Source organism: Halichoerus grypus, chromosome X (genome assembly GCF_964656455.1).
Source record: "Halichoerus grypus chromosome X, mHalGry1.hap1.1, whole genome shotgun sequence".
Taxonomy (NCBI): Eukaryota; Metazoa; Chordata; class Mammalia; order Carnivora; family Phocidae; genus Halichoerus; species Halichoerus grypus.
Genome location: NC_135727.1, coordinates 56,457,287 through 56,476,107, shown reverse-complemented (window position 1 = coordinate 56,476,107; position 18,821 = coordinate 56,457,287). Strand labels below are relative to the sequence as shown.

Here is an 18,821-nt window from a genome sequence, read left to right as displayed (position 1 = left end):
TCCCCTACTATTAATGTATTATTATCAATGTGTTTCTTTACTTTGTTTATTAATTGGTTTATATAATTGGCTTCTCCAATGTTGGGGGCATACGTATTTACAATTGTTAGATCTTCTTGTTGGATAGATCCTTTAAGTATAGTGTCCCTCTTCATTTCTTTAAGTATAGTGTCCCTCTTCATTTCTTACTACAGTCTTTGGTTTAATATCTAATTTCTCTGATATGAGTATTGCAACCCCAGCTGTCTTTGAGGTGCATTATCATGGTAAATAATTCTTCATCCCCTCACTTTCAGTTTGGAGGTGTCTTTAGGTCTATGATGAGTCTCTTGTAGACAGCATATGGATGGGTCTTGCTTTTTTTAATCCAATCTGCTACCCTGTGTCTTTTGATTGAAGCATTTAGCCCATTTACATTCAGAGTAACTATCAAAAGATATGAATTTAGTGCCATTGTATTGCCTTAAAGTTCCTGTTTCTGTAGATTTTCTCTTTCTTTCTGGTCTATGTTACTTTTGGCTCTCTCCTCATTTACAGCATCCCCCTTAATATTTTTTGCAGGGCTGGCTTGATGGTCATATATTCTTTCATTTTCTGTCTGTCCTGGAAGCCCTTTATCTCTCCTTCCATTCTGAATGACAGCCTTGCTTGATAAAGTATTCTTGGCTTCATATTCTTCTCATTTAGTACCCTGAATATATTATTCCAGCCCTTTCTTGTCTGCCAGGTTTCTGTTTATAGGTCTGTTGTCATTCTGGTGTTCTTCTCTCTGTAAGTTAGGAGCCTCTTGTTTTGAGCTTCTTTCAGGATTCTCTTTCTCTAAAATTTGTAAGCTTCACTATTATATGTTGAGGTGTTGATGTATTTTTATTCTTTTTAGGAGGGGTCCCCTCTGCTTCTTGGACATGAATGCTTGTTTTCTTCCCCAGATTAGGGAAGTTCTCAGCTATGAATTTCTCAAGTATAACTTCTGACCCCCCCTCTCTCTCTTCACCCTCAGGTCTCCAAATAATTCTGACATTGGTACGTTTCATGGCATCATTAATTTCTCAAAGCCTTTGTTCATGGGCTATTAGTTGCTTTTCTCTTTTTCCCTCAACTTTCTTCCTGCCACCAGCCTATATTCTAGATCACTTACTCTCTCTTCTGCCTCATTCACCCTCATTTTTAGAGCATCCAAATTAGACTGCATCTCCATTATAGCATTTTTAAATTTGGCCTGATTAGATCTCATTTATGCACTAAGAGATTCTTTAGTGGTTTTTTTTTATGTTTTTTTTTTTTTTTCAAACCCAGCTATTAACTTTATAATTGTTATTCTGGTTTCCATCTCTGACATCTAACTTATATCCTTATCAATTATATCTGTGCAGAGAATATTACCTCTGGTTCTTCCTTTTGTTGTGAATTCCTCCTTCTAGTCATTTTGCCCAGAGAAGAATGGGTGAGCCAGTGAGCAGAATCAAAATTATCAACCACAACCCAAGCAAAATACACACTAGACAAATCCAAAGAGATCAGAAACCAAAACAGAAAAGCAAACAAAAACAAAACAGAAAAAGAAAAAGGAAAAAAAAAAAAGGCAGGGGAGAGAGAATATAATCTCATAGGGTGGACAAATCAGGGTGATCCACTTGTTCCTGAGTGACTTTTGATCTGTGTTAGAAGACACTAAATCCCAAAATTGCAAAGAAAGCAAAACTTATATATATACAAAACTAAAATTGAATAGAGTGAAAGGTCAAAAAATGAAGAATATATCTATGAAATGTAGATGTAAAAATAAAAGTTAAAAAGTGACTTAAAAACAAAGTGTTGATAAAATAAGAAACTAGTTGAAAGGGGGGAAAAAAGAAAAAAGAAATGGAAAATTTTAGACTGAAAGATAAATGAATCATGCGAAAAATCCTCAAGTTCTATATACTGTTTTCCCCCAGCGCCAGAGTTTTACAGTGTTGTGGGATCTGTAAACTTGTGCACCTGTTCTGGGGGAGGGGCCTGCTGTGCTGCTTCTCAGGTGTCTTTGTCTGGGCAGAGTTGCACCATCCCTTGCCAGGGGGTTGAGCTCAGTGTATGCTGGTCCTCTGTGTGGCTTTTGTTCCTTGTAGGCTTTCTGTGCCTCTTTAGAGGATCAAAATAAAAATGACCATGCCCTGATATCCAGCCCCAGACCCAAAAGATCGCAGTCCCCCTCTTCAGTAAACACTCTTGGGACAGTCTTCACTTATGTTTATGCAAACTCTGCACACTCCTGAAGTGCATGCCCACAACAATCTTCCCAGGGGGAGTCTGAGGGTCTCACATTACTGCCCTTTGTAGGGCCCTGGTACTGAGAGCTTTCATGGGATGGTGCACATACCTGCTCTGCCACTCCCAGGGGATGGTGGAGGGTCCCTGTGTTCCAGTCTGCTGCTTGGTGCCCAGGCAGAGAGTGGTCACCCAATTGGGCCTGGCTCACAGTTTATGGTGACTGAGCTGAGAGCCTTTATACCCGCCTCCCTGGTTCACTGACAGTAACCAGTTTCCCCACTCCACTTCTTGGACACTTTACTGGCTCAGGCACGCCTGTTAGTTCTGTGACCCCTGGGATGCTGACACCACACTGACCCACCTAGAATTCTGCCCCTTTCATACCCTAAGCCCCTTTCAGACAGGGATGTCTCTCACTGGAGCAGATTTCTAAGAGTTCTGATTTTGCCCTCTGAGGCTCTATTGCTTTCTGGTAGCCAGCTTATGGAGGCTCCCTCCCCTCTCTATTTATTTTCTGATATCTCCCCTCAGTTTCACTTCTCCAGCCCTCCTACCTTGCAAAAAGCAGTCACTATTCTACTTGTAGAGTTCCAGATATTTTTTTCTTACATCTCAGGCTGAATTCATGGGTATTCAGAATGGTTTGATAGTTATCTAGCTAAATTCAAGGGACCAGATGAAATGAAGTCTTCTACTCTTCCACCATCTTGCATCCTCTCCAGCTCTCTCATTTTCAAAAGAAGTCACCCAATATGCTACAAAATCAGTATGAACAGATCTGTCTCCTGTTTTCCCCCAGCATTTTGTAAACTGCATTTTCATGTTGTCTTTCCACAAAGGCTACTGTCCCTTTATGGGCAGCAGTGCAACTATCACTCACCCTTCTTTTTCATCTAGTGCTGAGGCACTGACATTTTAAACCTCCAGGCTCCAAGTCCCACTGGTTTTACAAACTCACAGAATTCAGTCTCTGGTTTTTACTGCTAAATGTTATAAGGATTAGTCTTCCCCCTATCAGCTCTCTGGTGCAAGGGCCTATTTCTCTAACCTTTCTGCGTGTAGCTCACTTCCTTTTGTGGGCAGTCTCCCTCCATCTTTCTGACCTTCTTAACCTTTAAGATGCAGCATCTTTTATATATTTAGTTGTGGAAGGTTTTTGTTTGTTTGTTTCTTGCCAATCTCTGGATTGTTCTCCAATTTATTGACATGGAAATGGATGATATCTAGTTGTAAATATGGGATGGGGTGAGCTCAAGGTCCTCTCACTCTGTTATCTTTCCACACTGCTCTCTCCTCATTAACTCTTACTTAAACTAGTTCAGTACTTTAAAAAATACATCCAGATCCCATCACAAAACTTGGATTTTGTTTCATATCTTCCTCTAAATACCTGACCTATGACAGTTTGCTGTGAGACCATTTCTTCATTTGCAAAAAGAAGAGATTGAACTAGGTAGCTCTTAAATATCTTTGTAGTGCTTCATATTTTGATTCTTTACTACCTTAATATTGCTTTCTGAATTTGCTCACTGATTTTTTTCTTCAATGATATTGTACAGATAGCATCTGGTTGAAAAAATGCATAGATATTGGAACTTTCTATTTTTTCTATGAATTAAAAATATGAGGGGACTCTTGCTCACTAATTGCCTTAGTGTCATTGTATGAGACACTTATTTTCTGGAATTCCCTGTCTATAGGATATTTTGTTGACTCATTTTTCACAGAGTACAAATCCATATATTATTACAAAATCCACTACCACACTTCCAATAATTAAACAACTACTAGTTCAGTAATTATCATAGTCAGGATCCAGTTCTGAATTGCTGGTCAGAGTAGCTGATGTAAATTCTTGAAACTTTTCCTGATACATTTTTTGTTATGAGGCACTCAAACCTGGCAGTCCTAATCAGGGTCCTTTGATTGGTTTAAATAACTGCCATCATATTTTCTGCCCAGAGTTACTGTTTGTTGTTGGACAGGTCATTGGGGGACTGGAATTCTGTAAAGCTAAGTGTAGCAAGAAAATTTCTGAGATCATCTATATTATATAATGTAAAAATGTATATCATCAATTCTGAGACTAAAGCAATTTCTTTCAGATTCTTTTTTTGCCATGATTAATAGACAAGCTAATGTGGTGAAACTTTACTTCACTTGGAGTTTTCCATGCTTTGTAAAGAGTATAGAGTGGCAAAATAGAACCTTAGTGATTCTCTCAAATATACACAATTACATGTTCTAGGCTGCATTTCCCCTTACACCTTTAATAAGGAATTCACCCTACCCCTTAGAATCAGATTCTTCTAATAATGGCACTCAAATTTTCTGTTTGCCACAACCAATATGTGCCTTCTTTTCCTTGATTTGCATTTGCATGGGAGAATAGATTTCACTGAATTCTAAAACACTGTGTTTTAAATCTGCCAGTTTTTTCCCCCTTTTTTGCCCATGGCATCAGTGCACCAATATATGGCTATGAATTTAGACAGTATATACAAATAATCAAGGTGAATTCATTAGACATTTTGGAAGGAATTGTTGGAATATGGCTTGTTGTTCTATTTTTAGTACCCATTTCCTTATATATCTTTATAGTACTGCCTGATATAGACTTCCTAAGAGAAATAATTTCAAACTTAAGCACTCACATTTTCTCTTTGAGTTTTTTATTTCTACCTCTTTGTACCATTATACAGACTTTTAAAAAAGTAATTGCCTTATATATTCTTTAAATATTTTATTTAAACTCAATTTAGTTAACATATAGTGTATTGTTGGTTTCAGGGTTAGAATTTAGTGATTCATCAGTTGCATATAACATCCAATGCTCATTACATCAAATGCCCTCCTTAATGCCTCTCACCCAATACCTCATCCCCCCACCCACCTCCCCTACAACAAACCTCAGTTTGTTTCCTATAGTTAAGAGTCTCTTATGGTTTGCCTCTCTCCCTCTTTTTATCTTAATTTATTTTTCCTTCCCTTCCCCTATGTTCATCAGTTTTATTTCTTAAATTCCACATATGGGTGAAATTATATGGTATTTGTCTCTCTCTGATTTATTTCACTTAGCATAATACCCTCTAGTTCTATCCACATTGTTATATTTAACTTAGCATAGTACCCTCTAGTTCTATCCACATTGTTGTAAATGACAAGATCTCATTCTTTTTGATGGCTGAGTAATATTCTATTGTATATATATACCACACCTTCTTTATTAATTCATCTGTTGATGGACATCTGGACTTTTTCCATATTTTGGTTATTGTGGACATTGCTGCTATAAACACTGGGGTGCATTATTTTATATTAATACAAAAAATGTAATTATACTATGGGAGCTGGCATATTTTCAGGGGTTACATGCCATATTTTCATTTATTTGGTCCCTCAATGTATAAGCATGAGAAAGGTAAAATATAGAAAGATGATCTGAAATCATTTTTTCCCTCCTCTCTTCCCCTTCCTTCCAAGGAAATTCTGACAGGGAAGACAGCTCATCCTTTAGCAAAGTCCCAACAATACATTCACTAGAAAGTAATTCCTTCAAGTATTTCACAGTGCTTCCTCTGAAAATGTTATTTTAGATAGAATTTGACAATCATTTAATGAGTTTTTTTAGATTTTTAAACTGTCCATTGTAAGATGAAGTAAAAAACAGGAGTTGAAAATTACTTTGTTAAAGAATATTATACATAAATTAGACATAGGTTTTCTTTTGGCTTGTTCTATGCAGCATAGATATGTTAAAGAAATGTATCCAGCTTTCAATTACATTAAGAAATCGTCCCCATTTTAAAAGGGATGGTTCTGGTTTTAGGTATAACAGCTGCAGCAATGGCTGAAGCAATGAAACTGCAGAAGATGAAGCTTATGGCAATGAACACTCTTCAGGGAAAAGGAAACCAAAATGGGACCGAATCAGAGCCTGATGATCTTAATTCTAATACTGGTGAGTGTCTTCAGGACTATAAGGCAGTGACTCTTACTAATGTACTCTGAGACTGGAGAGAGGAGGGATGAGGGGGAGGGGAGAGAATAATTTGTATACTTTGATTTTGAGCAGGTATTGCAGAAGGATGCTTAACCTTACTTCTAACTAGTACAGTGAAACTAGAAAACCATTACAAGTCAGAATTACATTGCAGGAAACAATCAGTTTATCTTCATTACTTTTTGTAGTGGAATTAATTACTAATTTTTATAGTGTTAGCTATTTTACCTTCTGTCTGTGAAAGGTTGTCCCCTTCAGTTTCACCCCTTCTTACTTCACCTTTCTCTCAACAACCTACCACTGAGAGGCAGTTCTGAAAATCCACCTTGGCTCATCTGCAGTCACTTTAGGTGGACTACCATCTCCTTAGCTAAGTAAGGTGCTGGCATACTCAGGTCATTGGCAGGGGCTAACAGAAAGAGGTAGAACAAGGAGAAAGCAAAGGAAAAAAAAGATAGAATAAAGGAAGAGAAGAGAAAGATGCCTGTGGAGTAGAATATCCCCTACCTTCTTGCTACTTGTTTTTTCTCCTTTACCTCTGATAATTTTACTTTAGTTTTGCTCATAAGACCACCCCTCAGATCTCTTTTGGAAGTAACTTGGGTTATAAATATCAACATACATTAATGGATGTATAAATAATTAAATAAATAAATATGGTTTAATTTTATTGGGAAATAAGAAAGGGCAACCAAAGATAGTCTTAGGAGCCATAAGTTTCTGATCTAATTCTGCAGCTGAATTTAATATAATGTGATAGGCAGATTGGTAACAGTCTTATCTCTCTTCTTTTAGGCTCCTAGAAGTTCAAGCATGGTGGGACCTTATTTTAGAGGAAAAAAGTGGGGGTAATTAAAGAGGGAAATAACTGACTGAGATCAGTATTATAAAATACTCTGACTTTAATACAGTATAGCTCTCCTCATCTAAAATTGAAATGTTCACAGTGAATTATAGAGTAAGGTTTGGGCTTCAACCAGTGCTCACAGCAGCAAATCAATGGAAAAATGTATTCATTTATTGAATTTGTAGCAACTGTAAGCAACACATAGATAATACTAAAATTAATACTAAGCAAAGAATAACAACAGTAAGCAATTACCAGTTATTATGTACTAAGTTCCCATGTTTGTTCTTTAGTTTCAAACATTTTTTTATTTAGATATAATTGACATATAGCATTGTGTAAGTTTAAAGTGTATAATGTGTTGATTTGTTACACTTATCTATTGTAATATGATACCACCATAGTGTTATCTAACACCACCATCACATCACATTATTATTTTTTGTGGTGAGAACCTGTAAGATCTAGTCTCTTAGCAACTTTCAAGTGTATAATACAATATTGTTAACTATAATCTCAATGTTGTGCAGCATTTATTCATCTATCTCCTTTGTTAACCCATTTAATTCTTACCAAATTTCCAGAAAAAAGGGCATTTTCAATACTTCATTTTGCAGATAAGGAAACAGAGGCATAGTGTGGTTCAGCTTTGCTCATAGTCCCAAAGCTAGTAAGTGGCAGAGGTATGTTTCAATCCCATGTCTGGTTAAGTCCAAAGTCTGTTTTATTCACATTCTTTCTCCTCTTTAATGCTCTTGTGTAACAGAAATTTTATTTTATCAAACCCTTCAAATAAAAGTTTTTTTTTTTTTTTTAAAGATTTTATTTATTTATTTAACAGAGAGAGAGATAGCGAGAGCAGGAACACAAGCAGAGGAGTGGGAGAGGGAGAAGCAGGCGTCCCGCGGAGCAGGGAGCCCGATGCGGGGCTCGATCCCAGGACCTGGGATCATGACCTGAGCCGAAGGCAGACGCTTAACGACTGAGCCACCCAGGCGCCCCTAAAAGTTGTTTTTATGATGAGGATACACTGATAAACTGATGATCAGTTTCCTAGTCCTAACACCTCTTACCTCATACTGGCTTTCAAATCTTAGAGTGTCTTAGAAGTGACCATCATTTGACAGGAAGCCTCTTGTATATCAAAATATTTTGTACCAATAACAATTAATGGGAGTTCAAGCAGCAATTTCTGTCATGTTTTTCTTAGATATACCAGTTTATGAAAAAACTGTACAAAATTTCTAAGTTGTTACTTTATAACAAGACAATAAAGACATTTTGAGAGATGCACTGATGACGTAATTTTTAACTTAGTAAGTAGTTAATTTTCCTGGCTAAATATAATCTGTCCTAACTCCATCTATCCATCATTGTGTTAAAATAAAGTATTAGGTTTCCATTTGTATATAATGTTATACTTGGTGCTATAGAAATGAAATTAGAGTAGTCACTGTGTTTGACCTTGCAGATTGCAATCTATCCTTATCTTGGTGTAATGAAGGTAAGCAGATATAAAAAATAATTATAAAGATGATGATAATAATACATATTTATATGAAGTCCCTGAGATTTTCAAAGTCTATAAATGAGCACTGCTGCCATGGGTGTATATGCATACTAGATTGTGTTATTGGGAGTGATCCCCTCGGCCATAACTTCCTCTCATGGGGTATTGGAGAACAGGTAGACTTCAGCAGTCTTTTCCACTGAGGACTCTAGCAGCTCTCACTGCCACCACAGACAACCACAGATTTGTCTGTCAAAGAACCTCACAGTCTTTGCCAATGGTGATCTCAGCTGATGGAATTGTACAAAGTCAACACTCCTGTGCCTTCCCCATTCCTAGATCTGGAGCTGCCATTGCACTCTCCTAGAACCAGAGCTGCCACACCCTACACAGCCAATATCTTTGAACCCACCTGCACGTGAAGGTATTTCCCTACTGAAGTGAGTCCATAAAGTCTGAAAGAGGTACCTACTGCCTCAAATGTGCAGACAGCAATGCAAAGTCATATAGAACATGAACAATCAATAAAACACCACCCAAAAGGAACAATTTTTTTTTTTACTAAACTGACCCCAAAGAAATGGAGAAGTCAAATAATAATTATACAATTATATAATAATTGTTTTAAGAAAGCTGAATGAATTATAAGAGAACACAATTAATAACTCAAGGAAATCAGGAAAACAATATGAGTTAAACAAAGAGAAGTCAATAAGAGAATGTGGCAGAAATTCTGGAGTTGAAGAATACAATGAAAGAAACAGAAAATACAGTAGAAACTTCAGTATCAGACACAATCAATCAGGAGAAGAAACTGCGAACTTGAAGATAGGTCATTTGAAAATTTCCAGTCAGAGGAGAAACAGGAAAAAAATGAAATAGAGGAAAGTAAGCCTACAGGATTTACAGAGTATCAGGATGTATTGTTTCTCTTGCACTGATATATGCATTATGGGAGTTCCATGGGGAGAAAAAAGAGAGAAAGGGGAAAAATGAGCTTATTTAAAGAAATAATTACTGAAAAATTTCCAAATCTAGGGAGGGAAATTGACATCCAGGTTAATGAAGCTCAATAATCCTCAAATATGATCAATCCAAAGAAGACTACACTGAGATACATTATAATCAAATTGTCAGAGATCAAGGACAGAGAGATAATTTGAAAGTATCAAGGGAAAAATCAATTTGTTACATATGAAGAAACTACCATAAGACTATAAGCAGATTTCTTAGCAGAAATTTTGCAGTCCAGAAGAGAATGGGATGATATATTTAAAGTACTAAAAGAAACAAACTTCACACCAAAAATACAATACTGGAAAAAATATATTTTGAAAATATAAAAGAAGAAATAAAGTTTTTCCCAGATAAACCAAATCTGAAGGAGTTCATCACCATTAGAATTCCCTTACAAGACATGCTTAAGGGGGTTCTTAAAATAAAATGAAAACACAATAAAAACAGCAGTGTTAAATCATAGGAATGCATAAATATCACTGGTAAAGGTAAATGTACAGATAAATACAGATTAATGTAACACTGTAATGGTGCATAAATAATTTTTAACTCTAATATAAAAATTAAAAGATAAAAATTTGTTAAATGAATACACAATATAAAAGGAAGCAATTTCTGACTACAAAAACAAAAAGGGTGTGTGGGAAAGTAGAAGTGGAGAGTTTTTGTATGCAATAGAAGTTAAATGGTTCAACAATTCATTAGTTGAACACTACATCAAAAACTAATGATGTACTATATGCTGGCTAACTGAACATAAAAAAAAAAGAAGTTAAATTGTAATCTAGTTAAAATAAAAATTTTATTGAAGTGCAAGGCAATTGAGTAGTTGCTAAACACTAGAGAGCTCTGTAAGTAATGTGAGAGACCAATCAACCCAGGTAGTGAGAGAGCAACTCAGGAAGGAAGGGACCAACTGAGTCTGGGTCCAGCATTCAGCATCTATGATTTGTTTTTAACTTACTTTTTCTTATGGGTTGAATTGTGTCTCTTAAAAAGATATATTGAAATCCTAACCCCCAACACTTCAGAATGTGAACTTGTTTAGAAACAGCATCGTTGCAAGGGCCCTCTGGGTCACTCAGTCAGTTAAGGACCTGCCTTCAGCTCAGGTCATGATCAGAGGGTCCTGCATCAGGGTCCCTGCTCATCAGGGAGTCTGCTTCTCTCTCTAAAAAAAATAAATAAATGAAATAAAAATAAAATAAAAATTTTAAGTATGTATTGTATACAAGTCCATGTTAAGCAGAAAGTAGAAAGCTATAATAGATATAAAAAAGATAAAGAGAAAAGAATCAAAGCAAATCACTATCAAAACAACTCGGCACATAACAAAGGAAGGCATCAATAGCAAAGAATGACAGGGGCTCCTGGGTGGCTCAGTCGTTAAGCGTCTGCCTTCAGCTCAGGTCATGATCTCAGGGTCCTGGGATCGAGCCCCGCATCAGGCTCCCTGCTCTGCGAGAAGCCTGCTTCTCCCTCTCCCTCTGCCCCTGCTTGTGTTCCCTCTCTCGCTGTGTGTCTCTCTGTCAAATAAATAAATAAAATCTTAAAAAAAAAATAGCAAAGAATGACAAAGCAAGTTTAAACGAAAAAAGTATTAACAAAATGGCAAGAATAACTCATTAGTTATTAATTACTTAAATGTAAATGGATTAAACTAACCAATTAAAATGCACCAAGTGGCTTAAAGGATTAAAAAAAAATCCCGTCACGTGGGAATTTATTCTAGGGATGCAAGGGTGGTTCAATATAAACAAATCAACCAATGTGATACATCACATTAACAAAAGAAAGGATAAAAACCATATGACCATTTCAATAGATGCACAAAAAGCATTTGACAGAGTACAATATCCATTCATTGTATAGACCCTCAACAAAATAGGTTTAAAGGGAACACATCTCAACATAATAAAGGCCATATATGAAAACCCACAGCTAACACCTTACTCAATGGTGAAAAACAGAGCTTTTCCTTTAAGATCAGGAACAAGACAAGGATGTCCACTCTCCATTTTTATTCAATATAGTACTGTAAGTCTTAGCCACAACAATCAAACAAGAAAAAGAAATAAAAGGCATCCAAATTGGTAAGGAATAAATAAAACTTTCACGTGACAGATGACACGATTTTTTGCAGATGACACGACACCATATATAGAAAACCCTAATGATTCCACTTAACAACAACAACAAAAAACTACTAGAACATATAAATGAATTCAGTAAAGTTGCAATACACAATAATAGAATTCTGTTGCATTTCTATACATTAATAATGAAATAGTAAAAAGATAAATTAAGAAATAATCCCATATAAAATTGCACCAAAAATAATAAAATATCTGGGGATAAACTTAACCTTCTTAGGTGAAAGATCTGTACTCCAAAAACTAGAAAACATTATAATGAAAGATATTGAAGATAACACAAGCAAATGGAAAGATATTTCATGCTCATGGATAGCAAGAACCAATACTGTTAAAATGTCCATACTACCAAAGGCAATCTACACATTTAATGCAAACCCTATCAAAATGCCAACAACATTTTTGACAGAAGTGGAACATATAGACTTCTGGGGAAAATGGTGGAACAGGAGGACCCTAAGCTTACCTTGTCCCATGAATACAACTAGACAACACCCAGATCAGTGTAAATAACCCAGAGAACAACATGAAGACTGGCGGAACAAACTCTACAACCAAATGGAGAGAAGAGGTCACATCAAAGAGGGTAGGAAGAGTGGAGACACAGTCGGGAGCTAAATGAACTTGTGGGCGATTTCTGGGAGGAGCCATGGATTCAGAGAGGGGAGAGAAACAGACCCTCACACTAGGGAGCTCACACAGGGAGGAAAATCCCTATAGCATTGGCTCTAAAAACCAGAGGGGCTGAATTTCATAAGTTCCTATGGCAGCAGGAATTAAAGCCTGGAATATTAAAAATTAATAGGCTCGGCTCTGGGAGAACCAGAGGAAACTGAGTTCCTGCCTCTAAAAAGACAGCACAAAAAACTGCCTATGAGATACAGCACAGAAGTAGTAATTTGAAAAACACCTAGAATATATGGGACAGATATTTACTAATATCAGAGCATGGTCCTAATTGACAGTTTGCATTGGGAGACTCTTGCAGGAACAAAGGAGTTGGCAGGCTCCATTTCCCTCCCCTACTCCCAGTGTATACACACTGCCACCTGTGGGAACTAGCACCACATAAGCATTCACATTGTAACTTAGTTACACTTCACCACACCCCCTATCGGGGCCTGACTCAGTACCAGTGCTATGGGTCCCTCCCCCAGAAGACCTGTACAAACATTGCCAACACCACATCTCCCAACTGCATGCTTTGTGGGGCCTCAGGCCCCCGGCAGTGGCCAGTCACCATCTGCTGATGATGCCACAACTTGTTAAAATTGTGAGCCCCACTCATGAATTTTGTGAATCAGACCCCAGCTAACCCAGGTCTTATTAGTGGTGGCATGATCACTGTGGAACAAGACTGGTGTACAAAACTTACAGGCATTGTGCAGCCCATCCACACTCAATTTGCAGAGCATCCTTCAGCTGCCCCAGGCTCTGCAGCAGTTGTGCATTGTCTATGGAAGATGACAGGTGCACAAAATGTGTGGACACTGTGTGCCCTGCCTGAGTGGCCCCAGCTGGCCCCAGTGAACATACACAGCAGCTGTGAGTACCCTGCGGAAGAGGACCAGTGCACAAAACTAGCTGGCACAGTGAGCTCCATCTGTGTACACTTTGCAGAGCAGGCCAGGATGGCCTTGGTATCCACACCAGAGACATACCCTTTCTGGCAAAGGACCAGCACCACCTTATTAAAAGTGTAAATTCTATCCACTACTTTCAATAGCAGAAGATATAGCTGAATTTTCCTAACTCAGAGAAACAGACACACAGAGAAATAGACAAAATGAGGAGACAGAGGAATATTTCCCAAATGACAGAACAGGACAAAACCACAGCAAGATCCCTAAGTGAAATTGAGATAAGTAATATGTCTGATAGAGAATTTAAAGTAATAATCATAAGAGGAAGGAAGAGAGAAGATAGTGGAGGAGTAGGAGGAACCTAAGCTCATCTTGTCCCATGAACACAGTAAGATAACTATCAAATCATTCTAAATACCCCAGAAATTAACCTGAAGACTGACAGAATAAACTCAAAATCTAAAGGGAGCGAAGAAGACACATTGAAGAAAGTAGGAAGTGCAGAGACATAGTTTAGGGAGGAAACAGCAGGTGCTGAGGAGGGGTGGGAGCCATGGTCACAGAGAAGGGTGAGAGATAGAGGAGCACACAGGAGAACACACAAGGAGAACATTTTCCCAAAGCCATTGGCTGGGAAAACAAGAGGGGCTGATTTTTGTGAGTTCTTGCAACCCACAGGGCTTAAAGACTGGAGTTTTAAACATCAGAGGACATATCTGGGTTAGAGCCCTGAGGGTATTGCCCTACTCCTGGAGAGAAAGCAGGCAAATAACCTGGGTGCAGAAGCCATGGAAACAGTTATCTGAAGTATGCCTGGGGCACATACTGGGGACACTATTCTCTCTGTTGGAGTGCATCCCTGAGAGGAAGCATTCCAGAAGTCTCTCTAGGGACAAAGGAGCTGGCCAGTATCATTTCTCTCCCCTGCCCCTAGCATAAAGCAGGAGCCACCTACAGAACCAATGTAGCACCCTCAATGGTTGCCTAACTTGCTTAAGTACCACACCCCTGTGCTCTGGCTGGACTGCCTTTCCCAGTCAAGACTGCTTCATTCCCAGTGCAGTAGGTCCTGTCACCAAAAATCCAGCAGAAACCCCTGCCTACACCATGTCTCCTGACCAGAGAGTTCTGCAGGACTTCAGTTCTAGTGAAAGTAGTATCAGTTCTCATTCCACAAGCAGACAAGAGCATACTTAATTAAAAAGTCTCCACATTATAGCCAAGGATCAAACACTGCCTACTTCAGTAAATGAGAAACTCTGAAACAACTGTCCTGAAGGATAGAACAGCCAAAACACAACAGTGTACATGCAACACATAACAAAGACAATTCCCGAAACACCAAGCCCTGGAAACTATATGACCTCTTTTTCATAAAGATATTACTCTCACAAAAAAGACACATAATGGGCTTTTCTAACACACAGAAGAAGACAGAAACTTAGACAAAATGCCAAGATGGAGGAATTCATCCCAAATGAAACAAGAGATCTAAGTGAAAGAGATATAAGTAACATGCCTGATGGAGAATTTAAAGCAACAATCATAAGGATACTCACTGGGATTGATAAAAGAATGGAGACTTCAGGGAGGTCCTTACCACAGAGATAAAAGTGTTAAAAAATAAATATTCAGAAATGATAAATGTGATAACTGAGTTTAGAAACAGGCTTGATGCAAAGGACACAAGGCTGATAGAAGCAGAGGAATAAATAGTGATATAGAAGATAAAATAATGGAGGATAATAGCTGAACAATAGAGAGAAAGAAGAAATATGGAATACAAGAATAGCTTTAGGGAACTCAGTGACTTCATCAAACATAATAACATTCATATTATAGGAGTCCCAGAGGAAGAAGAGAGAGACAAGGGGACACAAAATTTATTTGAGGAAAAAAGTAGCTGAAAACTTCCTAATCTGAGGAAGGAAACACACATCCAAATCCAGGTGGCACAGAGAACTCCCATCAAAATCCACAAAAGCAGACCCACAACAAAACTTATGGTAATTAAATTTGCAAAATATATTGATAAAGAAAAAAATCTTAAAAGCTACACGGCAAAGAAGTCCTTAACTTACAAGGGAAGACACATAAGGCTAGCTGGAGATTTCTCAACAGAAACTTGGAAAGCCAGATGGGAGGGGCATAATATATTCAAAGCGCTGACTAGGAAAATCTGCAGCCAAGAATGCTCTATTCAGCAAGGCTATAATTTATAATAAAAGGAGAGATCAAGAGTTTCCCAGACACAAAAAACTAAAGGAGTTCATGCCCACTAAACCAGCCCTGCAGGAAATATTAAAAGGACCCTTTGAGTGGAAAGGAAAGACCAAAAATGACAAAGACAAGAAAGGAACAGAGAAAATCTCCAGAAACGATGACAAAACAAGTAATAAAAGGACATTAAATACATATCTATAAATACTTACTTTGAATGTTGGGGCCCCTGGGTTGTTCAGTTGTTTAAGTGTCCAACTCTTGATTTTTACTCAAGTTATGATCTCAGGGTCATGGGATTGAGTCCCAGGTTGGGCTCTGTGCTGAGTGTGGTGCTGCTTAAAATTCTCTCTCTCCATCTCCCTCTGCCCCTCCCCAAATCACATTCTCTTTCTTAAAAGAAAAATAATTACTTTGAATGTTAATGGAATTAGTGTTCCAATCAAAAGACATAGGGTATCAGAATGGATTAATGAAAACAAGAACCATCTATATGCTGCCTACAAAAGACTCATTTTAGACCTAAAGACACTTGAAGATAGAAAGTGAAGTAATGAAGAAACATTTATCATGAAAATGCACATCAAAAGAAAGTTACAGTAGCCATATTTATATTAGAGAAACTAGACTTTGAACCAAAGACTGTAAAAAGAGATGAAGAAGGGTACTATATTATAATAAAGGGGACTATCCAACAAGAAGATTTAACAATTATAAATATTTATGCACCAAACATGGGAGCATCCAAATATATAAATTAATTAATAACAAATATAAAGGAATTCATTGATAATAATACAATAATAGTAGGGGACATTAACACCACACTTACTTCGATAGACAGATCACCTAAAGAGAAAATCAACAAGGAAACAATGGTTTTGAATAACACACTGGACCGGATGGACTTAACAGATATATTCAGAGCATTCCATCTTAAAGCAGCAGAATACACATTCTTTTTTTTTTAATTTTTTTATTGTTATGTTAATCCCCATACATTACATCATTAGTTTTAGATATAGTGTTCCATGATCCAGAATACACATTCTTTTTGAGTGCACATGGTACATTCTCCAGAATAGATCACATACTAGGTCACAAATCAGGCCAAAAGAAGTATAAAAAGATTGAAATCATACCAGGCATATTTTTTGTTCACAAAGCTATGTAACTTGAGGTTAACTACAAGAAAAACTGGAAAGACCACAAATATATGGAGGTTAAACAGCATGCTATTAAACAATGAATGTGTCAACCAGGAAATGAGAGACAAAAAAAAAAACAAAACAGAAACAAATGAAAATGCAGACACCTTTGGGATGAAGCAAAAGTGGTCATAAGAAGGACATATATAGCAATACAGGCATATGCAAAAAGCAAGAAAAATCTCAAATATCTTACCTTTCACCTAAAGGAGCTAGAAAAAGAAAAGCAAATGAAGCCTAAAGCCATCAGACGGAAGAAATAATAAAATTTAGAGCATAAATAAATCCTCTAGAAACAAATAAACAGTAAAAAAGATCAATGAAAAGAGGAGCTAGTTCCTTGTAGAAAGTAAAAAAAGAAATGATAAATCCTTAACCAGACTTGTGAAAAAGAATAGAGAAAGGACCCCAAAAAATAAAATCACAAATGGGAGAGGAGAAATAACAACCAATACCACAAAAATACAATTATGAGAGAATATTATGAAAAACTATATGCCAAGAAATTGGACAACCTGGAAGAAACAGATAAATTCCTAGAAACATATAAACTACCAAACCTGAAATAAGAAGAAATAGAAAACTTGAACAGACCTATATCCAGCAATGAAATTGAATCAGCAATCAAAAACTCCCAAAAAACAAAAGTCCAGGGCCAGATGGCTTCAAGGGTTAATTCTACCAAACATTTAAGGAAGATTTAATACCTATTCTTCCCAAACTGTTCAAAAAAAACCAACCAACCAACCAAACAAACAAACAAAAAAACAGGAAAGGAAGGAAACTTCCAAATTCCTTCCATGAAACTAGCATTACTGTAATACAAAATCCAATAAAGACTCCACTAAAAAAGAGAACTACAGGCCAATATCCTTGATGAACATAGATGCAAAAATTCTCAATAACATACAAGCAAACTGAATCCCATATTACATTAAAATAATCACACACCACAATCAAGTGGGATTTATTCCTGGGCTGCAATTGTGGTTCAATATTTACAAATCAATCAATGTGATACATCATATTAAAAAAAGAAAGGATAAGAATCATATAATCCTTTCAATAGATGCAGAAAAAGCATCTGACAAAGTACAACATCATTCATGATAAAGACCCTCAACAAAGTAGGATTAGAGTGAATATATCTTAAAATAATAAAGGCCATAAACAAAAAAAACCCACAGCTCATATCATGCTCAATGGAGAAAAACTGAGAGTTTTTCCTCTATGGTCAGGAACAAGAAAGGGATGTCCACTCTCACCACTGTTATTTACATAGTAGTGGAAGTCCTAGCCACAGAAATCCCACAACAAAAAGAAATAAAAGGCATTCAAATTGACAAGGAAGAAGGAAAATTTTTATTATTTGGAGGTGACCTGATACTCTATATAGAAACCCCAAAAGACTCCACCAAAAAATTGCTAGAACTGATACATGAATTCAGTCATGTTGCAGGATAAAAAATCAATTTACAGAAATATGTTGCATTTCTATATACTAAGATGCCTCATTATTAGTATGAAATCAAGGAATCGATCCCATTTGCAATTGTATCAAAACAAGATATCTAGGTATAAACCTTACCAAAGAGGTAAAAGACTTGTACTCTGAAATTTTAAAACACTGATGAAAGAAATTGAAGATGACACAAAGAAATGGAAAAACATTCCTCGCTCATGGATTGGAAGAAAGAATGTTGTTAAAATGTCTATATTATCCAAATAAATCTACACATTTAAAGCAATCCTTATCAAAGTACCAACAGAATTTTTCACAGAGCTAGAACAAACAATCTTAAAATTTGTATGGATCCACAAAAGACCCTGAATAGCCAAAGCAACCTTGAAAAAGAAAAGCAAATGTGGAGGCATCACAATTCCAGACTTCAAGTGATATTACAAAGCTGTAGTGACCAAGACAGTATGGTACTGACACAAAAATAGACATGTAGATTAATGGAACAGAATAGAAAACCCAGAAATGAACTCACAACTATATGTTCAATTCAAGAGGGCAGGAAAGAAGA

General features: G+C 36.9%; 1 protein-coding gene across 5 annotated transcripts in view; it reads left to right on the top strand.

Moving 5' to 3' along the window:
- DACH2 (dachshund family transcription factor 2) overlaps window positions 1-18,821 on the top strand; it is an 890,246-nt gene that overhangs the window by 628,813 nt on the left and 242,612 nt on the right. For all 5 annotated transcript variants that reach the window (XM_078064867.1, XM_078064865.1, XM_078064864.1 and 2 more), the window contains exon 4: window positions 6,080-6,211. In XM_078064867.1, coding sequence (XP_077920993.1) covers window positions 6,080-6,211 — 132 coding nt within the window. The remainder of the gene's footprint in view (window positions 1-6,079; window positions 6,212-18,821) is intronic.